General features: G+C 37.9%; 1 protein-coding gene across 2 annotated transcripts in view; it reads right to left on the reverse strand.

The window, feature by feature from the left end:
- Positions 1 to 3,197: 3,197 nt before the first annotated feature.
- The window catches only part of NCAPG2 (non-SMC condensin II complex subunit G2), a 45,573-nt gene continuing 21,189 nt past the window's right edge, over positions 3,198 to 27,581 (reverse strand). For both annotated transcript variants that reach the window (XM_061468010.1, XM_061468009.1), the window contains exons 14-28: positions 24,891 to 25,113; positions 23,534 to 23,658; positions 22,891 to 23,064; positions 21,073 to 21,143; positions 20,657 to 20,810; positions 20,315 to 20,488; positions 19,132 to 19,248; positions 18,885 to 19,028; positions 16,255 to 16,354; positions 15,385 to 15,569; positions 14,603 to 14,746; positions 13,465 to 13,568; positions 7,839 to 7,936; positions 7,329 to 7,431; positions 3,198 to 3,829 (exon numbers count right to left, since the gene is read on the reverse strand). In XM_061468010.1, the coding sequence (XP_061323994.1) occupies positions 3,778 to 3,829; positions 7,329 to 7,431; positions 7,839 to 7,936; positions 13,465 to 13,568; positions 14,603 to 14,746; positions 15,385 to 15,569; positions 16,255 to 16,354; positions 18,885 to 19,028; positions 19,132 to 19,248; positions 20,315 to 20,488; positions 20,657 to 20,810; positions 21,073 to 21,143; positions 22,891 to 23,064; positions 23,534 to 23,658; positions 24,891 to 25,113 (1,968 nt within the window). In that variant the 3' untranslated portion in view covers positions 3,198 to 3,777. The remainder of the gene's footprint in view (positions 3,830 to 7,328; positions 7,432 to 7,838; positions 7,937 to 13,464; positions 13,569 to 14,602; positions 14,747 to 15,384; positions 15,570 to 16,254; positions 16,355 to 18,884; positions 19,029 to 19,131; positions 19,249 to 20,314; positions 20,489 to 20,656; positions 20,811 to 21,072; positions 21,144 to 22,890; positions 23,065 to 23,533; positions 23,659 to 24,890; positions 25,114 to 27,581) is intronic.

The raw sequence follows: 27,581 nt of genomic DNA on the forward strand, positions 1-27,581 counted from the left end.
TCATCAAAATTAGTCTCTCTCATTTCCTTCTGTAAGTCAGAAGACCTCAAAGCCCTCAACAGCAGCAGCACATGCTGTTAAAATGCAAAGTGTGTTGTAGCTATTAGGGCAGTAAACAGCAGGTGTGTCCTGGGTTCAGCAGTCTGAATTTTTTTTTGTTGTTGTTAGGATTTTTTCTTTTCCTTGGCAAGTCTGAAAGTTTGTGTGCTTGGACCCATACTTTAAAACATTTGTTTGCTAAGGATGGAGCTTGAGAGCTTCCCCAGGTTATTCTTTAGCTCATCATTTGAAGCTGTGCTAGATGGAAGACTGCTGGACTTTGTTTCCAGCCAGATGACAGCAAATGACCATTGTCATCAAAAAAGGGACCAAGTCTCTACAAATAAAGTTCAAACATAATTACTGCAAATAGTTCAAAGCTAGTGCTTTCTTTAGTAATATTTACACTGAATATATTTGCTTGAAAGGGAGCCTGATAGGCATGCCACTTACAGGTACAGCTATGACTAGAAAGTTTGTTCTTCAGGCGGTTGTACGTTCACAGGGAGCTGCCAGTGCAAATTGCTCAAAGTAGTATCTTAGAATGGGATTATCTTGTTTATATTTTGAGCATTTTTATTAATCAAAGTCAAGTTCAACTTCTTAGAAGAGGTGTAAAGATCTCAAAGGGTCTGTCTAAATAAGCAATTCTCAGATATGAGGTCAGGGTAGTGCATCTGGCTGGACACCAAGATTATTCCATAACAAAACCCAAAGACCAACCCCCTCTCCCCCAGCAGCACTTCAGCAGCACTTCTGATTAATAAGATTAAACCGATCTATTTTACATGTTTCCAAAAGACAGATTAGCTAAGAAACATACTACTTATTTACATCTCTGACACAAGAGAAAAATGAAAGGATTCAGCATTTTGGCAGAACATAGTTTGCAAGGAAAACAGCAGGTAAAACCTAGAACTCTGACACTTCTGTGAAATTTGCCACAAGAAACCCAAGGCCAAAGCAGTGAGAGGGGTCCTAGGAGCACCATTATTTGTGTTGAAGAAAGCCAACATTTTTTCGTCTGTCAGAGTAATTATAGTAGAAATGAACTAGAAACTGAGCTGAAATCTCTACACCAGCTGTACAATTAATGCAATATGATTTCCACACTTTGGAGGACCACTTGAGCAGCAGGCAGTAAGAGGACAAAGGTTTGTCTTTAAATTTGCTTACCCTTCCTAGCAATATCACTTCCGAGTTCTTCCAGAACTCTGCCCATTTCTGATGTTGGCATTACCATTCTTTCTTTCAGGCTCTGGGATACTACATCTGTAATAAGTCTTCCATGAAAAGTGAAAACTGAAAAAGCAGTATGATACAGTAAGGAAAAACAAGGCGGTAAGTTTGGATTCTCTTCTAATTTAATAATATGAGCAAATACTGAAAGACTGAGTAGCAAAAAAAAAAAAAAGCAAAACAAAACTGTGATTTACATATTCATTGAGTAATTTGTATAATCAGAAGATTTAAAAGGTCATTACTGGAACACCTGCCTGTTAACAGATGTAGAAGAATGAAGGCCAGAGAATACAGGTTTTATGAAGACACTGACAGATAAACACTTGGCAGACCCACAGATACCTGCTGTGGCAGCAGTATTCTCTTTGGTCAGGCTGGTGTTGTGGGTAAGGTAAATCTTGAATTCATAAATACAGCATTATGAGCTGTGCTAGCTTTGGCTGGGGTAGGGTTGATTTTCTTCAAAGTAGCTAGTGAGGCTATGTTCTGTATTTGTGTTGAAAACTGTTGATAACTCAGGGATGTTTTTATTACTGCTGAGCAGTGCTTGCACAGAGTCAAGGCCTTCTCTGCTCCTCACCCCACACCACCAGTGAGCAGGTTAGGGCTGCACAAGCAGCTGGGAGGGGACACAGCTGGGACAGCTGACCCCGTATGACCCAAGCGATATCCCACACCATATGACATAAACCTAGAGGGAAAGTTAGTGGGGAGCTGCTGCTGGGTAACTGTCTAGGCATCAGTCAGCGGTGAGCAACTGTTTTCATTTGCAGCACTTAGTCTTGTTTGGGTTTTATTTTCTTCCCTTTGTTCCCCCCTTCCCTACATTAAAAAAAAAAAAAAAAAGTAATTGAAAAGCAATAAAACTTTTTTTTTTTTAATCTCAACCCACAAGTTTTTTTCCTCACTCTACCTTTCCAATTCTTCCCTCAACCCACCAGGGGTGGGGGGCATGAGCAACTGGGTGTGGAGTGCTTAGCTTCCAGCAGGGATTAAACCATACCATGAGCTTAAACATCTAATTTGCAGGTATCTCAGTTAAAGCAGAATAACATTCTGCCATCAGCATTCTATTACTAGTTTTAGGAGAGCATCTGGTAGCATTGAGAAAATTAAATAAGTGCCTTGCATGTCTGCATTATCTGCATCATTAGGATTAATTTATAAAAACAGCTAAATACAAAGCAATTTAACTCCTGCATTAATCAAGTAAACATTTGATAGCTATGGCATTTCCCTTCCATTATACTTGTCACTGAATCACACGAATATTCCAGTTGGAAGGAAGCTCAGGAGAATATCTGACCAAATCACCAGCTCAAGCAGGACTAACTTTAAAATTATACCACAATGGTAAGGGCCTTAGTTAGCCAAGATATGTATGTCTGCAAGGATAGGTGCTCCACTGCTTTTCTGAGCAACCTGTTCTTCCATTGCCAGTTTCAATTTAGTCCCGTGATTATTTTTTTCTCATATCCAGCAAGAATTTCTCTTGATGCAAGTTGTTCCAGTTGCCTCATATTCTCTTCATGTGTACCTCTGAGAAGTCTTTTCTTAGTCCTCATCCAGGCAGGTAAAGACAGCAGTAAGATCACTCCTCTGCACTTGGCTAGGCTGGTGTACGGCGTTAATCCACTGAGGAAAGAAGAGTATGCGTCTTTGTTGAACATTATGAGATTTGTTGATCCTTAAGTCCAGCTTGTCAGGATCTCATGGAATGGGACAACCTTACCCTCACTGAGTTAACCATTACTCCCAAGTTGGTGTCCTCTGTCAACAGGCCAAGGTTGTATTTCATCCCTTCCCCCAAACTTCTAATAAAACTGTTAAATAATATTGGCAACAGTATCTGCACTGAGGAATGGCACTAGCAACCATGTTGTTGCATTATTATTCATCAAGGTCCAGCCAGTTTCCCACCCACCTCTCTCCCACTTGGCTGTAAGGATACTAAAACCTGTGTGAAAGTCATTGCTAAGGACAGGAAAACTGACATTCTCTGCTCTCTCTTCTTCCACACAAGGGAGGGCCGTTGTGTTGGTTTGGCAGAGTTGGCCCCTGGTGAAGTCATGACGGCTGTTCTCAACCACCATTTTGTCCTTCACGTCACAAAATGAAATCATTTCCATAACCTCTGGGAATATATTCTGTAGTCTTTCCAGGGACTGAGGTCACCTGCTGCCTCAAACTCAAAATATACATAATTTTGTAAGGTGCAATTATTACTTGTTTTATAAAAACAAAGATACTGGTTTTACATGCCCCCCTCCCCTGCCCCCCATAAGGCATTTTTATACAAAATAAAGTCTTTACAACTGTTCGAAAAATCTTTACTATTACATGATTTCTATAGACAATTTTACACGTTTCCTGGTCTGAATGTACAGAATACCAGAAAACAAACTTAACTACTAATAAGTTTACAAGATAATTTATTTTTTTTTAAAACAATGCATCTTTCATCTCCTGATTTTCATGACTAAGGTTTCCACATGGTCAAGGATTCAGAAATTCATCCAAAACTTTCAGAGATGATTCACACAGGATTCTGAAATGACATAAATACATAACAGGGTTAGATATGCTAAATGCTAAATCAGTCCGCTACTATCCGATTTCTCAGAGTACAGCTACAGCACAATTTCTTCGACCAGTTCTTCCATATTAGTTTAAATATTACATATGCCTTTACAAATTACTTTTGAAACAGGTGGGGATATTTCTTTGAACTTTTTCATTTTTCTGCTGATCATCTCTTGCTACAGCACAACCTACAGCAAGCCAGTTAAATTACTGTGTCAATTCAAACACACTTTCTAATATTTCATTGTCTATTTAAAGAACCCACACATTTTCTTCACAGCGCTTGTACTCTTTTTTTTAAACACAGTCAAATCCTTTACCAATAATTCATACTAAGGCTGCTTTTTATTTCTTTATTTTCTTCCTTTCTCCCTCATTCTTCAGCCTTCATAATTTTTCTCTCCACCTGTGACAATTTTTTTACCAAGCTTGAACTATCTATCTTATTTTTACGAGCAAGTGTCTCTGTCAGCTGTGTATACACCCATATTAGTCCCTCTCCAACTTTCCTTTGTCTCCCATTAATCCCCAAACATCCGCAAAGGCCAGCTCTGAAATTGCCATATGGCAGGCGCTTACCTTCTTGCATTCCCTGACACTGTCACCCAGCCTTTGCAGTTGTGTTCTCATGCAACTTCTAACACTGCTCTAAAATATCCTCAAAAGACAAAACCAGGCACTTTGGTCTTCTGTCAAATCATTATTTCACTGTTAACCACTATAAACTTTATTCTTCGCATTACTTTTGTAAAAGATTTCCCTGTATTTCTCAACCAATTTTTTACCCTCTATATTTTATTATTATAGTCCTGGACTGATGTCCCAAATGAGCAAGGCTAGTCAGTCACTAATTATGACGAGTTAGGGCATTTGTCACAATGAAATACAAGAGGCACGTCTGCACTTCCATGGCGGTACATTGGATGACAGGGCTCCCTGAATTCAGACCGCTGTGGCTGCGTCACATACTTCTCTCTCTAGTGCTACATCCTTTAACCATGGAAGTCAGCTGTCAGAATAATTATTTATAGATGCAATAAGAGTGCAATACAGAGTTTGGGAAGCAAGCTAAATGATAACAGTAAATAAATATAATTTGCTAAATTTCAGTTCTAACACCCATACATCAATATGCTAATTAAAGAAAAACCAAAATATTAAGTAAAAGGTATTACTCTATAGCACGTTTGGTTTTATAGGGCAGTGAACATTTTTCTCTAGCCTCCAGATCACTGCACTGACAGCTTTATCTGCATTCTTTTTGTTGGGCATAAATATTTGCATTTTATAAACTAAACTAATTTGTGTGCCTTTACTCTTGAGGAAATTCTTTCAATATAAAATATGTTGTCCAGAATTTTTAAGTGCACTGAACAGCATTTTAAAAATAATAGACACACAGGGACATCTTAAACTGCTAACTCAGCTGAAGAGGGAAGACTAAATTACAGTGAAAAGTTTTGCTTCTGATTTAGCATAACAATTCTGTGTTTAATGGCTGCACTTTAATTACTACACCAGACAGCATTTTTACTTTTTTTGTCTCTATGCTAATATGTAATACATTACTTATAAGTCTAAATTTAAGATGCTGGCACAGAATGCCAAGCTCTCTTGGGAAATTAAAGAATGTCGCTATTTCCTGGTATACCTGAGTATTAAAAAAAATAATCCCTCAAACAGTTATAAGATAGTGCATCCAGAAGCAAAAAGTAATAATACTACTGAGTTAAAAAAAAAAACAGTAATATTTTTTAGCACACATCATTGCAGCATTGTGTGTTATAAGATTGTGCTCAAAGCAATGACCAGACATCAAGTCTGCAGTATTCTATAACTAAAAAGCTGGTGTTTGGTAAGTAGAGTGGTATGATAAAATACTTTACAAACAACAGGGCACATTTCAGGATGTACCTCATTCCATTTTATTTATACATTAGTACACTAGTACAAATGGCACATCAGAGGAGGCCTGCCCTGGTACAATGTTATATCTACCCAAGAAAGAGCAAACACACTTTAAATCAGGCAAGCAAAACCTAATCACTGAAGAGCTTCCTCCTAACCTTTTGTTAGCATGAATTCTTTTACCCTTCTGGCGAGTAAAAAATCCCCAACGTACCCATACAACTATGAATACTCCCAGATTCTGAAAAGCTGCGTGAAAGCTTCTGAATTTTGTTATCATATTCCAATTCTGATTCTTGATAAAAATACTTCCTATCATTATGTTCACATTCCTAATGCTTTAATTTTATCTGCAACGATCTCTTGGTTTTGTATTACACAAAACTAGCTATTCATATATCACAAAATTAAAACCCTGTGTAGCATCATATGTTCTTCATCTGCCCCAAATTCCAGCTTGATTTGTCCCTGTTCACTGGGCAGAAATGATCATACAGATTCATAAAGCAATTATCTGTGTTCTTACTGAAATTTATAGCCAGTAGTGCACTCAGGAGGCAGCAGTTACTCATTTTAATGTGCCTATTTATTTAATCATGTTAAAATTTGCTTTAATTTCTCAGCCTTTACTACTGCCTTAAAAGAACTGCAAACTGAATCATGATACTCTGCTGCTCACCTTTCCTTTCCATAACATTATTATTTTAAAATATTCTAGTGGAACTCTTGCCAGCCCAACATTAAATGATTTCATAAGGGAAAAAAAAGTGGGGTTTGTTTAGTTTTGTTTCTAAGCCAGGTCCCCAAAAAAAGAAATTTGTTCACAGCCAAGTAACTAATTAACACAATGTATCCAGGCAGCAGAGTCACTTTGGCTTAGAAGTCCAATTATGTAATAACTTTATTTTTTTTAGCAAGATAATTTGTAGTTCTTTATTAATTTTATATTACAGGAGCACAATGTCAACTGCAGAAGCCACTCAAAGTCTTGACAGCAATATTCCTGTTTTCTATTTACTTAGACCATACAGGAAATGGAAGTGAAGGGTAAGGATCATCAGTTCAAAGAATCTCCAAAAAGAGCAGAATAAGATCACCCATGGAAAGGTCTCGAGGTCATTGTTACATTCAGTTAAATTTTTACCATCTGCATAGGTATGGATTCACATACCTAATACCAAAATGTATTGGCATTACTACAGAAAAATCTTCTAGTAATAAGAAACAATAAATAGATTACTTGGTTTGTTACACCTGCTGCCAACAGAATTGAATTTCAAGAACCAAATCCTGCAATGCACAGGATCAAGTCATAACATATACCAAATGAATGCAACAAAGCAAACTGAACATGTAAAGACTGCAATTACAGCAGATGTATGGGCAAGATATTTAATACTGTGCTGCGATGAATGCCTCACATTTTTTTTATCTGCTATTTTAAACCTTCCTATGTATCATTCATAATGCTCTCTATTACGCAAGTACAAACCAAAGAAAATTACTGCAGAGGAGGCATAGGAGAGGTTAGTGTTAATTTCCCACAGTACATTTACCTTTCAGGGCAGCTATATTCTTCTGTGGCAGCATCCTTGTGTGTTACCAGTTTCCTTTGAATGGCAGGTGCAACATCCTTTAGAAGTGACGTTTTGTGCTTACCTATTTGAAATAAGATTATGCTGAATTTGAACAAAAATAGCGATTTGCGTAAAAAAACCTTCTGCATATTTTCAGAGTATTTTTTAATATAAAAGAATGTTTAACAAAAGATTAGATTTTAAATTAAGATTTTCAGTGTCCTGGATCAATTGCTGTGTACTTCAACAAATCACAGAGATGAACGTTATGAGTTAGCAGACAGATGTATTTCTAAACTCACTGCATAAAGATTGAAAGTCCACAGCTTAATGATATAATTCACAATTATATATAACCTTAAATCCTGTAGAAAAATGGTAACTTAACAGGATAAAGGGAAGTCTCTCTTAAATTGTATAAGAACTTACATTATGTAGCACATAGAAAAAAAAGAAAGAAAAACTATGGACAAAAATGGTTTGACTGACCTTTAATTATGATCACAATGCAGACAGTAGCTGTTAGACTAAAAATCCCTTCGATTTCTTCAGAGAGAATGCATTCCATTAATTCATTTAAAAATGACCTAATTAAAAAATAAAGCAAAAATATACTAAAAATCATTTCTTTCAAAACAGAACTGGACAGACCAAGTCTGTGATTATGCTACCCTGCCACCATAGCTTCAAAGATGTCCAATAACTACTGCTTTTGCCTGCAGGGTAACTGAAGATTACATGCTGCTTCTGGAACTGAAAATATCTGAGTTAGCAGAATGGCAAATTGCTTGGGAAGAAAAGAAAAATTATATGGAATTCAAAAATTAAAATAGATGATTTAGGGGAACAGCTATGGGGGACATTACCGTGGGAATCTGTTACAGACCGTCTGACCAAGAGGACTCTGTGGATGAAGCGCTCTATAGACAGATAGGAACAGCCACATGCTCACAGGCCTGTCCTCATGGGGGATTTAAACCACCCTGATATCTATTGGAGGGATGGTACAGCCCGGCACAAGCAATCCAGGAGGTTCCTCAGTTGTGTGGAAGACAAATTCCTCCTGCAAGTAACAGAGGAGCCAACAAGGAGAGGTGCCATGCTTGACCTCGTGCTCACCAACAGGGAAGGGCTGGTTGGAAATGTGATGCTCCAGGACAGCCTTGGATGCAGCGATCGTGAGATGGTCGAGTTCGAGATCCCCAGGACAGTGAGAAGAGCGTGCAGCAAGCTCACTGCCCTGGACTTCAAGACAGCAGAATTTGCCTCTTCAGGAACCTGCTTAGTAAGGTTCCAAGGGATACAGCTCTAGAGGGCAGGGGGGCCCAAGACCTTTGGTTGATATTCAAGGATCACCTGCTACAAGCTCAGGAGTGTTGCATCCCAACTAGAAGGAAGTGCAGCAGAAGGGCCAGGAGACCTCCTAGGATGGATAAGGAGCCGCTGAGGAAACTTTGAAGGAAAAAGTAGGCTTATAAAAGGTGGAAGCAAGGACAGGTGGCCTGGGAAGAACACACAAATGTCCGGGAAGCTAGGGACCAGGTTAGGAAAGCTAAGGCCCAGTCAGAATTAAACTTGGCTAGGGATGTTAAGGATAACAGGAAGGGATTCTACAGGTACACTGTGAATAAAAGACAGACTAGGGACAACATGGGCCCTCTCCAGAAGCTATCAGGAGAACTGGCTACACTGGATTTGCAGAAGGCTGAGGTTCTTAAATTACTTCTTTGCCTTGATCTTCACTGGCAAAGGCTCTGACCACACCACCCAAGTCTTGGAAGGCAGATGCAGGGACTGTGGGAATGAAGACCTTGTGCCCACTGTAGGAGAGGATCTGCTTCGAGACCATCTTAAGAACCTGAATGTGCACAAGTCCATGGGACCTGATGAAATCCATCTGCGGGTCCTGAAGGAGCTGGTGAAAGAAGTTGCTAAGCCACTGGCCAACATATTTGAAAAAACCATGGCCGTCAGGTGAAGTTCCCTAAGACTAGAAAAAGGGAAATATAACCCCCATTTTCAAGAAGGGGAAAATGGATGACCCAGGGAATTACAGACCAGTCAGTCTCACCTCTGTGCCTGGTGAAATCTTGGAGCAGATTCTCCTGGAAGGCATGCTAAGGCACATGAAAATCAACACGGTGCTTGGTGACAGCCAGCATGGCTTCACTAAGGGGAAATCCTGCCTGACCAATTTGGTGGCCTTCTAAGATGGGGCTACAGAACTGATGGACAGGGGTAGAGCAGTTGATGCCATCTACGTGGACTTGTGCAAAGCATTCGACACTGTCCCAACACAACATCCTTGTCTCTAAATTGGAGAGACATCAATTTGATGAATGGACCACTCGGTGGATAAAGAACTGGCTGGATGGCCACACACAAAGAGTTGTGGTCAATGGCTCAATGTCCGGCTGGAGACCAGTAACGAGCGGTGTCCCTCAGGGATGGGTGTTGGGACCGGTCTTGTTCAACATCTTTGTCGCTGACATGGACAGTGGGATTGAGTGCGCCCTCAGCAAGTTTGCCGATGACACCAAGCTGTGTGGTTCGGTTGATACCCTGGAGGGAAGGAATGCCATCCAGAGGGACCTTGACACGCTTGTGAGGTGGGCTGATGCCAACCTCATGAAGTTTAACCATGCCAAGTGCGAGGTCCTACACCTGGGTCGGGGCAATCCCAGGCACAGCTACAGGTTGGGCGGAGAAGAGATTCAGAGCAGCCCTGTGGAGAAGGACTTGGGGGTGCTGGTCGATGAGAAAACGAACATGAGCCGGCTTCATTGTGCACTCGCAGCCCAGGAAGCCAACCGTATCCTGGGCTGCATCAAAAGGAGTGTGACCAGCAGGTCGAAGGAGGTGATCCTGCCCCTCTACTCTGCTCTCGTGAGACCTCACCTGGAGTATTTTGTGCATTCTGGTGTCCTTAACATAAAAAGGACATGGAACTGTTGGAACAAGTCCAGACGAGGGCCACCAGGATGATCAGGGGACTGGAGCACCTCCTGTATGAAGACAGGCTGAGAAAGTAGGGGCTCTTCAGCCTGGAAAAGAGAAGGCTGTGTGTGGACCTCATAGCAGCCATCCAGTATCTGAAGGGGGCCTTTAAGGATGCTGGGGAGGGACTCTTCATTAGGAACTGTAGAGACAGGACAAGGGGTAACAGGTTCAAACATAAACAGGGGAAGTTTAGATTGGATATAAGGAAGAAGTTCTTTACTGTAACGATAGTGAGGCACTGGAATGGGTTGCCCAAGGAAGCTGTGAATGCTCCAACACTGGTGATGTTCAAGGCCAGGCTGGACAGAGCCTTGGGTGACATGGTTTAGTGTCAGGTGTCCCTGCCCATGGCAGAGGGGTTGGAACTAGATGATCTTAAGGTCCTTTCCAACCCTAATTATTCTCTGATTCTATGACTTTCCAATTACAATACAGTGAAGAACATTTGTAACAAAAAACAGCCCCAAAACACTTCCAAACTACATTTTACGTACTGAAAATATGGACGGACTAATAGAACCAAAACAACTGTTCATTGTAAAGTCTGAGATAAATACAGACTCAATATGTATCTTAAGAGACTGACTTTTAGCAAACTTTGGCAGTGGTTTGGGACATATATCAAGTTAAGAAAAATGAATTAAGGGAGTCAAGGAAGAGGTCTAGCAACTCAGCTAAACACTGCAATGTGGATTAAGGCAATACTGCAGAATGAAACCACTAATTGCTTGTTATTGGTAATGTGTGTTTATGGTAAAGCAAAAAAAAAATTAACTCAGAAGCAGTTCTCAAAAATTCTAAAGTAATTCTTAGAACGGATAAAAATAAAAGAACATGAAGGATAAAGCAGATGGACAAGATCTGTAATTCCTCAGAGCATGAAAGTAAATGCTCTGTGAAGAACTAAAGAGGAAACTGAGAGCAGTAGATTCTACAATAGCTTTCCCCAAAACATTTCAAAATACCTTTGGTAATATTATCATCATCTGACACCAAAACTGAATATCATAAATACCCACTTCTGACTTTAATTGTTCTTCAGGCTTTTATTGTGCTAAGATACCAAAATGAAATATGCAGTTAAGAAGGGATCCAACCTCCACTAGTGATTGAGTAAATAAACTTTTTAGGAGCTCAAGTATTGCTTCAAGGAGCTGAGAAAGATGAAACCTCTTCAGGTTCTGAAATAAGTGTTATCAAGTTGCTTATGAATTGCATTAAATTCATGACATCACTGTGGACTAATCTGATAAAGTATTGATTCCATTTCATAGAATCATAAAATAGTTAGGGTTGGAAAGGACCTTAAGATCATCTAGTTCCAACCCTCCTGCCATGGGCAGGGACAACTCCCACTAAACCGTGTCACCCAAGGCTCATATTGCATTTAAATAGCTAACTAACAGTATTCCACTCAGAGTATTGACTTTATTGGTGTCACTGTTTAGGTCAGTAAGCACACTCTGGTTTTCCATGAAGGAACATATGAAATTTATTAACATGTAATAAGATTCACTGCAGCTGCCTTTTCCCACTTCCATCTCAACAAGGGTTACATGAGCCTGCCCACAAAAATAAAACAGAACTGTAAACTGTTTACAAATACATATAAGTAAAAGAGATAGATAAGCAATTGGTTCTTATACAGACAGCTCCCTACTAAAGGAAGGGATACTCACACAACTGGTCAAATATTGCCAAGTCACTCAGCATTATCACTGGTATGAAGATTGAAATTCAGTGCTAGAGATTGACTCATTAGTAACTGAAAACATAACAGACACTGCAAAACCTGGTGCAAGATGACTGTGCGTTCACTGAACAGGAGCTCACATCTGATTCTGTAATGTCAAAGGCTTTTGCATTGGTGTGGAATGGTGATGTCTGAGATGGTGAATGATTTACTACTGTACTCTCATTATGGCCTATCAATACAGATTAATAAAAGAAATCAGCCTTAAAAGTAGTCTCAGTCTTGAGGCACCAGTGGAACCAGATGTAAATTATCTCCTGACTTAGATCAGCTTTGCACCAAGAAAATAAATACTAGAAGATAGATACATGTTTATCAAAGTACTTATGGAAACAATGTGGTCCAAACTAGCAGTTTCCTTCATGAAGAAGAATGGACAAGATTCATTTTGACCCCTACAAGAAAAAGTTTCAGAGACATTCACTGAATTTCTGCATCTCTATTTGAAAAGTTTGTCAAATAATGGTGTTTCACTTAAAGAGAGCACAGCTGCTGCCTCATGGAAGAACAAGATTTGGATTAGGAAACCTATTGGTGGCCTCTCTGGAGTCTGTTTTTCAAGTTCAACTAGAGAAGGACTGAGGATAAAAAAACCCAGCCAAACACAAAACTTCATGACAGCAGACAGGGATATTCAATGCCTGTCAGATGAGGGAATTAAGCATTGCAGTTAGTTGTGGTAAGTCACAGAGAATGACGGGTCTTCTAAGGAATACACATTAGCCACTTGATGATTTGAAGTAAGCTGTGGTGTGTTTAGTCACATAAATAAAAATTGAATATGAACAAACTAAAGAAAATTAAATTCACTTGTCATAGTTTTAGGAGATAGTCAGGGTACCCACTAAATACAGCAATTAAATGATTTTAAGTATAAAAAAAAATAATGACATCCCTACTTTTGGGGGCTTTTATAACTCAAGATACTTTAAAACTATTTTGAATTTTGTGATTTTAATACAGCTATAATACATTTGTCATCTCACTGCAGACATTCAATTAAAGGATTAATGCTATTTCTGGTGAATATTTAATCTCACCTAAGTATCTCTACATTGAAGGGACTAATGTTTATAAGTATCTTATGAAAGAAGCAAGCCAAGATGTATGATTAAAAAATCCATTTAGATGAACAGTCTTGTAAATAAGAAGCATGCTTAGAAGCAGTTAAAAAAGCGGAACCAAGTCAATAACTACAAGCAATATGTCCAGAGAAAGGGATTATGAAGTAGTGCAGGTAAATTTAGTAAGCATCTAGTTCCACAAAAAATATTCTAATTTAGAAATTAAAACTGCATTGGTAACATCTAAAATATCCTACATTAGCAACAAACTTGGACAAATTAATGTGGAAACATTTACCTGACAACATTAACTGACTTCATAATTATGGTCAATAAACTGCTTGAAAGAGGAGGAAGGTCTGAAATAGTCTTTGGTATAGTTATGTCTTTTCCACTGGAACCCTAAAAAAGAAAAAAAAAACACAACTGTTGTAAATCAAGAAATATATGTATGCAGAAAACATCAAAACAAATCTGTATTTTAATAATTACAACACGTATTCTTAAACAATCAGAAGAAACATTTATGTGTGTTCTTCAGATAGCCTTAATCCAATTCTGTTGTGTCCAAATAAACAATACACATTCAGAGAGGCTAAATCTAAACCAAATAACCAGTATTTCTATCAAGGCAAATATTCTACAGAGCTGTTCTGAATAGAAGTTTCATTTAACTACATTGTTGGTCACTACTTATAAAGGCACAGCCTAAGAAACACAGACTAGTATCCTCTTTGTCTCCAAGTTGAGGTGTGCATACATAATTTCAAAAAATACTTTAGGTGACAGTGATTTCCTCATTTCCTGTGCCAGCTCTTTTTGTATCAAGTTCTGAATAATGTGGCAAGTATTTAATAAGAATTGAATTTTGATTTACTAGTGCAATAACCTGGGGGCAGGAAAAAACCCAGCTAAGATGACTTCCTGTGGGGAACATTCCTAATGTACGAGTATGAAATCTGCAGTATCATTCAAGACCATACAATTAAACTATGCAGCATCTGTGAAGAGCATGCTATCATCCCACAGCCCCTTAGCTGATACATTAATATTTACATGCAAATCCCTGCTATTGTTTCAGTTTCTTCTGAAACACAGAATTTTAGAAGCAGCTCTGTTATACTTGGTACTTTCTGGCAACCATTTATTGCTTCATTTCTGCCTTATCTAGCAACCACAGTAAGAGTACAGCCCCTGCTAAAGAACCTTTGCTCTTCCTTGCTAGTTCACAAAGCTTCCAATCTTACTATCCGTATTTGCTCCTAAAATGCATTAGGAACATGCACTGGGAATGCTACCCTTCTTCAAGGACAGTAATGGTTCCTTGGACTTTTTAGCACATGCAGTAACCTTTGCCTGTATATTCTGTTGTTCCAATGTAATATTTAAAAAAGCAGTAAGTGGGAAAACAACAACAAAAAAAGTTAGCGCTTTACCTCCTGTAGCACATGATTTATCTCTGCTACTATCGCAGCCAGGAGAGTAGAGAGTACACCTTGATGAACCACTGGGCAAAATGAATGCCAGCACTGGACTGCATGTATGAATTCTCCAAGAGGCACTTGAATAGAGTGAATCAACTACAGCCAAAGAAAAACAGACCTGATTTTTTCAGACTGCTTGAGAATAATTGAAATATTTTAGCAAGCTTCTCTGTGAAGAAGAGCAGATCACACCTTGAAAGCTACTGAAGTATCCCAGTCACCTGGGATAAGAGAGGGAATCAGCATGTTTGCGAAGTCTACTCATAAATTTAAGAGAAACAAACAAAATAATGCTAACTTTTCAGTGAAGAGAGGAGGTTTTGAAGAACTTCAGGACATCATGCATATATTGAAGCTGATATCATTCAGGCTTAAAGAAATAAAATAACAACAATTTCTCCTCCCTCCCAAAATCATAACGCATAATAAATTTCTTTGCTCTGGATTCAGAAAGTTCATTTAATTGCAGGTAAGATTAATAACCTATGAGTACTAATATAGTTCTGGATCATTTGTAACAATGCATTGTTCTCCAATTTACTAGTTTTTGGCATGATGAGACCAACGATGGATTAAAAAACCCCCACTGGTAATGAGGAAATTTAAATTTAACTGAAAATGTAATCAGATGTCAACTCCAATAAAAACCTCAAAGTGTCTAAGTATAACCCATTAGTATAAAAAGTATGGATTCATCTCCACATTAGGTAGCAATTACAAGTATAATAGGATACCTGAATCCCTTCTTCCTGCTGTTTCTTGAGTCTACATGCCACAAGTTCTAAAACTTTCTGGAAGATGGTCTGTACAGCACTGAAAAGATTTGCCATTTCATCTGTGTCAGTATTCTGAGTTACAGAAGCTTCAATAATTTCTTTTAAAGCATAGAATACCACTGGAGCACAAAAGCCACCTCTCTCTAGAGAAAGAGATAAACACCACAATATAAAAATTGTAATGAGATATTGAGATATTCTTCAGGTACAAGCTTAGACTGAAAAACTCAGTTATATACCATAAATAGCTACAGTTTACAAGTGTAGATGATATATATAGTTTCTGAGCATCCTTATCTGAAATTTTCATACAGTTCAATCAATATTTTCAGTATAAATCCAGTGTTCCTTCCAATCCTTGACATATGGGGATTAAAATTGCTGGTTTCTTAAGTAATTTAGCTCTAATTCTGTCTGTACCACAGACAACTTTCCAAATGTGAGCCAAATTTCAATACTGCTACAGTATTGTCTCCTAAGGCATACCAATATATATATCTCAATATACATGTATCACTATAGGGATATATTAAGACTCCACTTTATATAAGCCTCCCTGAATTATATAGTAATAACTGGAATATGAGAGCAAGGAAGAAACATAAGTTATCAACAGTGACATGTTTCTGGGTTGGTTCTTTGCTCTTTTTCAGTTTTCTGAAAAACTGCTGTCACTTTTGATTGTATTATTGGTACTAGCAAGTGTAAGCTGCAAACACCATCTTCTGAGAAACAGACTTCAAAATGCTAAAAGCAACAGTTATGCTAATACAAGGAAAGTCAGCTAAGCATATAAGGAGACATCTATGTTATTACAAAATACTGTACCTGTTTGTATAACTGGAAGAGCCATATCTAAAAGGTGTGCCTGAAATGCAACATTTCCAAGGCCAACCATTATGACATCTTTGCATACTGTCAGGTAGGCCTAGAAAAGAGATGCAAAAGTGTAGGAGAAACAAAATTTACGTAAAGTAACTATTTAGTAAAACCTAAAAGTAAGGAAACCACAAAATCTTAGCCCAGTTTCCCTGAAAGCTGGTGCATCTACTTGGAGTTACTCAGTTTTCAGCCTCTGAAAAGCAGGAGTTTCAAACAGTTCTCCAGATGCTTCCATTGCCCTTTCCTCCAGTAAATGCAGTTTCTCAAAAGGCAGTAAATCCTCTGCCTTTTTCAATCACACTTAGATCAGAGGCATTGATACTTAACATTTACCAAGGCAGAATACAACATCTCTACCTATCTTGAGCAGCAAAATTAAAAACAGCATATAAAAAGAGCTTTTCCCTACAGAAATACACGTTGCATACTAAACAGATTATAATATTAATGTATAGACAGAGTAGAGTAGAGAATTTTTAACCAGTCTAGTATACATGAGCTAGGTTGTTCAAGGACACTGTCTGTGATTTAAGTTAGTCCAAAGCTTTCTGTTGACCAAAATCTGAAAGGTCATATAGCTCAATGCTAAAATCCACCTTGGGTTAATTGATATGACAGGGGAATGGAACAGAAAACAATTCAAAACTAGCTAAACGCACATCCCTTCCCCCATTACATAATCAAGTGTTTTCTGTGAAGGATAAATGGAGATAAGGGGTAAGGGATACTGTCAGTGATGACACTGGGGTTTGTATCAGAGGGTCTATCAGCCCCACTCACCACATCAGTGGCCTAAAGAGTCAATTCCCCCAGTCAGTTCCTGCCCATAACAACTAGTGCAAAACAGTAACAGACCAACCAGAGAAGGAAGGGTGAAATGGGAAAAAACAGGATGTCATGGGAAAAGTGATAGAGAAACATAAGTGCAAAGAGACACCCCAGTCCCCTCTCACATACTAGAGTATTAAAGAAGAAACTATAATTATTGTATATTATATGGATATTTGGAGACAAACTAGGTCTGATTTTAATGCCCGTATTGTTACCAAATATACACTCCAAAGCTATTAAAAAGCACAATCAATACCTCATTCCAATAAGAAACAGTATACAAGGTGAGAAGCAAATAGGAGCTCCTTAACAAGCATGTGGCTTATTACAGGAGATGCAAGAGGCCTGGATTCTCTTCTTGACTTCCAGACAAGCCACATCAGCCTTTACACCTCAGTTTTTTTCTCTGGAAATAACGATGCAAATGGACTTTAAGAGTTACTAGTAAAGATCATTTTCCTTCATTATGGGCTAGTCAAATAATATGTCAGATGGGTTTACAGGTAACATGTGCCTAGCTTATTGCTTTATTGATAAAGTTTCATTTTGTATTCAAACCTAGGAAATTTCTCATAAACAGTCTGGTAATGCTGGTAAAGATTCCCTATTTTGTATCTTGTCTTTCTATAACATTTGAGTTCTGTACCTCCAAACTTTAGAAAAAGAGCCATAGAAGAGTTATGATATGCATAATAAATTTTTCTTGTAACACAATAACACATAAACCACAAGAAACTTGTACCAGGAACAATTACAGCACTTGTTTGAGTTTACTATGTTTTACACTTTTCAAAAAGCTGCAGCAGTGGGACTTAGTACAAGACTGACCTCATTATTAAGTTCCCAGGTAACTCATACCCTACCTCTCTGCTGACTTCCAAAGATGTTTTATGAGACTCAGCACTAGTATAAAGTATACTGAGTTCCTCAGGGTATAATTTTATCTAATTTTTCTAGAAATGCAGGAAGGAAAGAAAGGAAGGTAAGAAGCAAGCCAGCAAACATTGTTAGATCTAAATCCTCTCTCATAATTACACCACCTTCCTGGTCCTCTAAGTTAGCTTCTATTGTGCTGTTCAACACAATCTACACAGCTGAAGTGAATCTGTCATTTCCAGGACCTTCTGCACTAAGAAGAATAGGCTATTAAGAGGTAGCACACCACTCAGTTATCCCCTTGTTTTCAGCAACTAATATTCTTTTCGGAGGAGATTCAGTTGCAATCTTAACTCTATGTTAATGCACTTTTCCATAAAAGAGCATAAACATGACCTTTATTTAATATGGGGGATGAGAGACTGAGGACAAGAACTGTTAGAAACCTAAAATTTAGGACACCCAAGTTACATCGCCTGCTGTGCTAGAAGTTTCTTTAGTGGGCATTTTCACAAGTGTGAAACATGAAACATGTTCCATCCTCACTTCAACAGATACGATGAGAATATATATCATGCACTGGTAGGTGAAAAAAGTCTAAATAAGAACAGAATATTGTATTGTTGATGCCAACTACCTGATTTAATTGCTAGGGTAAGCACGTATTTATAAAATATAATGGTTATAACTAAACACACAGACAAATTGTGATTTTAAGCAATCAGAGGAATAGCAAAAGCACAGATCAAAACTCTCTGTTTTACTAGCTTACTTACTTGCTGGGCTCCAAAACCACCAGTATACAATTGCAATATTTACAGCTTTTCAGATTGACAACAGTTTGATTTATGCAATAAGAGACCTCTAACCTGGATAATTAGTTCAGGAACATTACTGCGTTTTGAAATGTCATCCTCTTGATCGCTTGCTACTATAAAAGGTAGAACTTGACTTTCTATCCAAGTACCTGTCTCCTTCAGAAGTGATAAGTAATCTTTTCCATTTTCAGAAAACTGGAAAAAAAAAGGAAGAATATTAATTGTCTTTCAATACTTTTGCAATTTCCTTACATTGTCAGCTGCAATTCCAGTTTATACTGAAAAGGTATAACTATACCTTGTTCTGAAGATGAATATTCAACCTGCAATAGAGGCTGAAGGCTCTTAGGGCAGTTGTTTGACTGCAGCTACCAGAACCTGCATCGGTTGCTTTCAGAATTGAGCCAAGAACCTCCTGAAATATCAAGGTTTACATTTATATTTTCCTGAAAATCCTTTCAATTGTTTCTTTTCTCAACAGCTTTAAAGGAAAGATTAAACAAACAAAACCACAAAAAAAAAAAACCCTTCAAACCCAAAACCCCAACAGTCATACTTTCAATTACTATCATTTTGCAGTGCCAGAACTGATCTTCAGACTAATCCTTATAGGCATATTCCAGAAGACAGGTCCCTTAAGAATGCTCAACACTGGATTACAAAAATTTTGAGACACCTAAAAATGACAAGCTGCTTAAAACCTGCCATCTATAAAAAATTCTGAACTTAATATACTTCTAGTTTGGAATATTTGTTTGAAGTACAAATCAGAAGGAAAGCTTTTTCAGAGAGGAAAATGGAGATTGTGATTCTTATTTATTTATTCTTGCAGGCCTTTAATTTAATTCTAGGCACTATATAATGTTTTTTTGACCAGCAGGTCGAAGGAGGTGATCCTGCCCCTCTGCTCTGCTCTTGTGAGACCTCACTTGACGTATTGTGTGCAGTTCTGGTGTCCTCAACATAAAAAGGACATGGAACTGTTGGAACAAGTCCAGACAAGGGCCACCAGGATGATCAGGGGACTGGAGCACCTCCCGTTTGAAGACGGGCTGAGAAAGTAGGGGCTCTTCAGCCTGGAAAAGAGAAGGCTGTGTGGAAACCTCACAGTAGCCTTCCAGTATCTGAAGGGGGCCTGTAAGGATGCTGGGGAGGGATTCTTCATTAGGGACTGTAGTGATAGGACAAGGGGTAACAGGTTCAAACGTAAACAGGGGAAGTTTAGATTGGATATAAGGAGGAAGTTCTTTACTGTGAGGGTGGTGAGGCACTGGAATGGGTTGCCCAAGGAAGTTGTGAATGCTCCATCCCTGGCAGTGTTCAAGGCCAGGCTGGACAGAGCCTTGGGTGACATGGTTTAGTGTGAGGTGTCCCTACTCATGGCAAGGGGCTAGGAACTTGATGTTCTTAAGGTCCTTTCCAACCCTAACTATTCTATGATTCTATGTTAAGCACTCATAAGATGGGAAGAAAAATACTACCTTTGCAGCACTGAGAATTTTCAAAAGCTTCTTCAGTTTCTTTTCAGGAACAGAAAGTAGGCAATCACGATTAACAGGATGAGTCAATAAATATTCAATGTAATCAATTGCTAATTCTGGCTTCGATTCATGTGTTATATGAATACGTACTCGTCGTTCAGATGTTTTAGCACTCTAAATGACAGGAAAGCACAAAATCAGTACAATACTGTTACTATCTTACTTCACAACTAGTTCCAAAGCAGAATAATACAGCATGAAAGAGGCCTCTTCTATCGAAAAGCACAATGCCTTTATGTAATCTAGAAATTCCTTAATTCTTTGATGCATGCAAGTGCGCACCTTTCTTCGGGTGAGCGTGTCCGACAGCCAATCACAGACTAATTCCATAATATGCCCCACTTGACCCCAGCGACACATGCAGTCTATCAGGGTAGAATACTTGCTTTCATCAGCTCCATTGTCAATATTTCTGAGCCTGGAGATCACACCACAACTTGAAAACAAACAAACAGAGATGCATTAGCTTTACATCCAGAAGCTCAGCAACAATTCAAACAAAACCAACCAGCATAATACCAAAAAAGCTCTGCCAATGGCTCAGACATATTTGCACCTCACGAATTTTACTAACTTACTGTATTTGTTTAGCAGACAAATTTATCCAATTGGACATTTAATACATGGAGTTGTGAAAAATTAACAAGTACAGTCAATCAGATTTCTTGTCATTAATATTTTGGATTTAAACATAGTACCTGAATGCTGGAATAGCAGCAGGGGGCATAAAGGATGCCAGAATAACCAGTGGAGTCGTGCAACGCTCATCCTAGGATTAAAAATTAAAATACACTGTATGATGTACATGTACGGGTACATACACACCAAACTGAAAAGAGTACCAAAAAAGCGTGATTAAATTATCTCAAATTAAGGATTTCCTTTTTTTCTCTAGAAATGAAATTGAAAGCAGCTCATAACAACATACTATGAGCAGTCTGAAACTTCTGGTTCATTTCCTCAGAGGTCAATTATCAATTACCTTATCATTCAGCTTTCTGACAAACTGTCAGAGCAACTACCATGAATAATTATGCCTCCCATTACATTAACAACCATTGCAAGAGGAATAACAGCTCTAGCTTACATTTTTTCTAATAGTGGCTAGTACTTAATTGCACAATCACAACACCATCTAACTCCTCTCGAGTAACTACTGCCTTAAATAAATATTCATTCACATCAGAAATTCATACAAAAGACTCAAAAGAAAATGGGCTTATGTAACAATGTAATTATGTAAAATGCACTATAAATCATTACAACTCATCGTAATACAAGGTCTAGGCCATGACATAGTCTCATTCAGGTTATATAGAAACCAATCCATGTGAAAGACTAGGGCATTTGAAGATCTAAAACCTTTTAACAATGGCTTTTAAAAGAACACTTAAAAATGTATTTGTAGCTTTTCAGGAAATAGACATGCTGCTTCAACTTGTAGTCTTTTAGAAATTAAGCCTCTGATGACAGGTCTTTTCAGAACCAAGCTGCTTACTCACTTTAAGACTATCAGACTCAAAAAGGTTTCTTCCTAAAGCTGGATGTCATGCCTGCCCACCAGCACCTTTCAGGAGGGATATTACATACTCTGCCAGAAAAAATTTAGAATGTCCTTGACAAATTCCAGATGCTTTCAAGGTAGAGAAAGCATTTTCTACAGGTGTGCTGCATCTTATTATGTACCAATGAATTGCTTTACACTTCTTGATTATCTAAAGAAAACTTTAAGTATAACAGTCAGCATATATATATATATATATATATATATATATAAAATTATATTTCAGCATAAAAGCCAGGAACAAAAAAAAAAAAAGACGGCCAGTAGATTACCCTTCCAAATGCTCTACAGGGTGCAGCAGACACTATTAACCGCAATCAAAAGACAGCATCTTGAAGAATAACACTAGAGCAATTAAACAAATTAAAGAAACTGAGAAGATGAAAATGAGTGATTTTAATTAGTTGCTTATATCAAACCCAAACAATAAGTAAGTGCACTAAAAATTGTTAGAGAGTAGAATCAAATTAGCAGAAACCAGTCACACAAAAGTGAAAAGGGGGCCTCAGCTGTTTTAGCTGTCTGTTCCAGGGCTGGATCATAGTAAGAAGTGGTGGTGGAAGAGCTGGGGGGGTACAGTGGGTAGAAAAACACGTAAACTCACATGTACACTGAGTATTTGCCCTGCAATGGCACATTTTCAATTACTGATTTCCAAAAGTCCAGAAAGGATTCAAAAGAATGGAATCCTATAAAATCATTACAAGGTGAGAAATTTATTGCATAATTATGTCTGTGTTGACTATTTAGATAACTGTTCACTGGTCAGATATTGCACCTGGAGAATAGCTTCTACCCACTTGTGGAATTCCAAGAAACTTGCTACTGTATATGGTTTATAGCAACAATGAAAAAGAACAATTAACGCCATGAGAACAGATTAAAGACGTAACACATGAAAGCACCTGAAGAAAATACTAAGCACTCACAGGAAAATCTAGGCTTTTTTTACCTTAAACACTTTAAAATATTCAGGAAGTACAGCAGCAAATTTTCTGATAGCATAATCTTTGGCATCTTCATTCTGATCTAGTGCTTTGTGGATACTTCTCCAAAGAATTACAGTAACCTCCAATAAACTTGCCATGCTGGCCACATCATTGATTGACAACACATTATTCAACACCTGAAACACAAACACTTAGATGGTATTACCTGCTATATTCTCAAATATAAATTTAGGTTAAAATAAGGTTTCGAAAACCAATGAAAATCTTTCTATTGATTTCCCAAAGGCATTATGTTTGTTGTAGAACATGAACTCTATTTACTCTCCTTCTCTGTATATAATTTGAGTCATTTTGTGACACTAAATTTTTAATAAATACAAAACCAATTTATAACTAGTAGTGGAATTAGGGAAATATTAATTTAAAATATTCTTCATATCCCTTCTATGTTATTCTAGCTACTTCACCAAATTTCTTCTATTGCAGGGCATGAAAACACCATAACAAAAGTTCTCCCCTTCTAAATTCCACATAGGTCCAAGTGCTTCCCTTTAGATTTCTGTCATATCATTAACTGCTAATGTCTCCAATTTAGCACCACAGTAAAAAAGTTACCAGAACTTATCATAAAGTAGACTTTCTTACACTTGTATTCTCCTTTTCACTTTCATCTTCACCACCGTCATCATCATCACTATCATGAAGATCCTCTTTCACTGCTTTCTGGATGCAGGCATTCAAGCAGCGCCGAATAGTAAGCATCAATTTAGCTAATTTGAATATAATAAGAAAATTAGACATTTACCATTTGTTAAGAATGTTGCTAGTAAATGCCTAAGTGTAATGCTGCAAAGTCGGTAGGGAAAAGCAGACAACAGAACCAGAAATAACTATGAAAAAAAAAAAAAAAATCCAAGTAAAAGGAAGTGGAAAAAATGTGAAAATTTTCTAAATCCCCAAATCTGAAGAAAAGGCAACATTGTCATCAGGTTCTATAATTTTATTGTTAAAAAGGTCTGCTAAACAAACAAACAAAAAAAAAAACCAACAAACCAACAACAAACCACCAACAACAAACAACCACCACTTTATCAAATCAGGATCAGAGGAAGCTCCCACAACTCCTATATTCATCTGGCACAGATATTAATTTAATGACCTACGTTGAATCATGCATCCTCTCCAATGTCAATTTCAATTCATTATAAAAGATGAAGTAGCCTAATCATTGCACTCCCTAATGAGGAGCTCATCTCTAGATGCCAGTGAAAGGGTTATGTCTGGTGAAAGTATGACTAGCTGAACATGTGCTAGTGTATTTATTTCAGAGCAACTTTACCAAGGTAGTCAGAAAAGGTGCAACGGCCTGGCCATTTCACCCAAGTTACTTTGTTTTTATAGTATTAGAATTTTTCCAGTATTACTTCGTTCAATAGCACTTTTAAAAAAGTAACTATACTATGTGCAGTATATACCCTCTTCATTGAAAGTTTCTCAAGCTTTTAACAAGAAAGAAGGCTTTTAAATTCTCTCTGAGCAACCTGGAAATACTACTGATCCACAGATCCCAGATAACCAGATTATCAGACATAAATATTTTTCACCTTCTATAGAATCTTCCACATAAAGATCTCAGATCACCTGAGGTACCAAGGTATTTTACTTAATTCTGCATGATAAATAAATATCGGCTCAGTTTTAAGGTACATGTGAGAAGAAAGGGGAAAAGGCAGACCTGATAACACCACCTAGAGAGTATAACACAGCACCTAAGAACAGAAACTAAAAGCCATGGGGTCTTAATTGTTGAAGAAGCTTATGACTGGTGTCAGCAGCGTCCACTGCTGGTGTCAAGAATTTCAAAACCTAAAAACTAATATTATACTAAAACCAAAAGACCTAGCAACATACCACTGTTAAGAGAAAAAAATGAAAAATCAATTACATGGTGTGATATTGGTATTCCCAAAGACTAATAAGGTTTTGAGGTTTTGTACTTTACCTATATTGGTAGGGGCAGTATATTCATAAGCATATTGATAGAACTTTCTAGCTGCTGCTGAATTCATCTGGATGAGAGTAACACAGCGCTCACACCACACACTCTCAGGTTGGTTGATGGGAAAGAAAGAGTTGAATAAAAGATTCGCTATGCGTCGTGACACAGGCCGTGAATCGACTTCAAGGCGAGTCAGAAGATGCTCCATAGGACAGATTTTCCAGAACTTTTTAAAACAAAAAAAGATATTTAAATGAATTAAAAGGATAGAAGAAAAAACAATCACCTTTATTAAGTGTTGTCCATATCAAAAGTCTCAACAAATAAAAACAACGTTTATCAGAAAGCATGAGCATTTTTAATTTTTACCAATATCTCAGCATTTACTTGAGGTCACATATTTCCATAACAATGCTACATTCCTGCTCTGACACACCTCTAAATTTGCTATTATCTCAGACCAGTAAAATTCTGGTTCAAGCAATTCCACCTCAAGATACTTGCAATGCTAATGCAATTCCAAAGGTATAGGCAAGAAACATTTACTCTATAAGGATATCACTACAAAACATAATTATTTGTCATTATGCGCTATTTTTCATATCATCATTGGACAATGTAGGACCAACTACTAGAAGTATGGTATGCACCTTAAAAACCCGCAGAGAACAAAACCCTTTCCAAATCCATCCCAAACCAGAGGTGCATCCCATTAGCAGAGCACTAGCTTATTTGTAACATAGCAATTGAAGGCCAGAACCAGAAACAATTCTCCAAGTAAAGGTTCAGCTGCACACTGTTTATCTCAGATCTGCAAACATTACTAGGATCCTGCTGGCAACTTTTTGTGCTGACAATCTGAATGACAATACCTTGTACTTGCAGTGTTTGTCTCTTTTTCACATTTTCTGTTGACCTGCCTAAGCAATGCATTAACGTATGTTTTATGGAAGTGCCAAAATTGCTGTTACATTATTGTAATCCTTATCCTGAACCTGTGTGCAAGAAACCAAAAGCTCTAAATTCTGAAATCATCTCCCATTTATCTTGTCTTCTGTGGCATTCTGGGGAATTTGGAAGGTACTGAGATGGTCTAATCTCAATATATGCCTTTGAAGTCCTGTCATCAAAGCTGGAACGCACGTTTGACAAGTAGTTAATTCTCTTGAAAAGGATAGATGTGTTTCTTGAGCACTGAAGCCTTAGAAATTCAACAAACCAAGTATTTAATTCATTTCTGAACAGAGACCTCTGAATTCATATATAGCATATGTGTCTAGCATAAGGTAAGCATGTCCTAATAATTAAGCTTAGCAAAGGCAAAACCACACTAAAATAAAATATAAAATTGACATTAGGAAACCATTAACAGCAGATAGTAGAGAAAGAGTTCAAAGATGCTACAATGCCTAAGACTGAACAGTCTCATCCTAAATCTGAGTCCACAGCAGAGCACAAAGTTAGATCAAAATCACTGTGAAAAAATATCAAAATCTCAAAGGCCACGGCCACAGAAAGCAAACAGAAGTGATAAAAAATAGGTAAATACAACTAAAAAGGAAATATGGTAAAGGCATCAAGCATTTAAAAGGTAATAGAGGCCTGACTTGAGCTAGCCAGCTGGAAGGGAGGACGGCTGTACCTACTGCTCTACCCTGGCATGGCCACGAGAGGGCAGGGAAGGCAGAAACATGCCGGGAAAAAATGCCTGCACTGCTAAATAAAAGTGTCAGGGAATAAGCCTAGGCTTTGGGTCCCAGACCACTTACTGGTTAAGCGTTAGTGTTTTTGAGTTGGAGACTGGCCCCGCTTCACCAGTTCTAGGCAGTCAGGAGGCCAGTATGCACAGAGGACACCAGGGCACACACTACAGTGTGCAGACCCAACCAGCCAGGCTAGCTGGTCTCAAGGCCAGTGAATGATTACCATTTATGCTTTATTCATTTTAGACACAGCTAATGAATCTGCATCTTACAGGGGAGAAAAAGCCTGAGGTTAGAGCTGGTAGCAGAGAAAGCTTAAAGTTGTTTGGGGTTAAGAACAGAAAATTTGCTGGGTCAGAGCCATGTCTCTTAAAAAAAAAAACAAAAACAAAAACAGACAGATCAGGGTGTACATCTATAGCACTGGCAATTTTAATCTGAGAGTGCCTGTTGATACCAGCAGCCACTAAACCCAAGTAGACAGGCACAGAGAAGCCACTGGACCTATTAATCATTCCAAACTAGTCAAAAATGTGGGGGAAAGGGAAAAGAGAAGAATTCATTTTGCTCAACTAAAAGGTAAACTTCCCAGCATGTCTATAAAATCCCTGCTGTAGTAATATGCAGACACAATACCATCTCCTATGGTTAACTTTTCTGTGAAGAACAACTATGGAAAGGCGAAAGCTCAGCAGCACTAGTCACAATTTATTTATATTGAAAGATTTTTCACAGCCACCATGATTTCAGTAGAATTCAGAATGTCAGTGGAAAGAAGTACTTCTTTACTACTACCGTCATTTGGATCAAAACCTTTAAAATGACAGAAGTGACTAATGGCAACAGAATCCACAGGTCTTAGAAATAAATATACTTAAATATATGAAGAAGGGAAAATCTGAATTTAAGAGTATTACTACATTAAGTGTGTATTCTTTTTTTCCTCTTGGCAGTACTGCAGAAATCTCAAAAGGTACTGTTGTAGGAGTTT

Source organism: Pezoporus flaviventris, unplaced genomic scaffold (assembly GCF_033815535.1).
Source record: "Pezoporus flaviventris isolate CSIRO_AGI_PZ_B2104156 unplaced genomic scaffold, CSIRO_AGI_Pfla_v1 ptg000047l, whole genome shotgun sequence".
Taxonomy (NCBI): domain Eukaryota; kingdom Metazoa; phylum Chordata; class Aves; order Psittaciformes; family Psittacidae; genus Pezoporus; species Pezoporus flaviventris.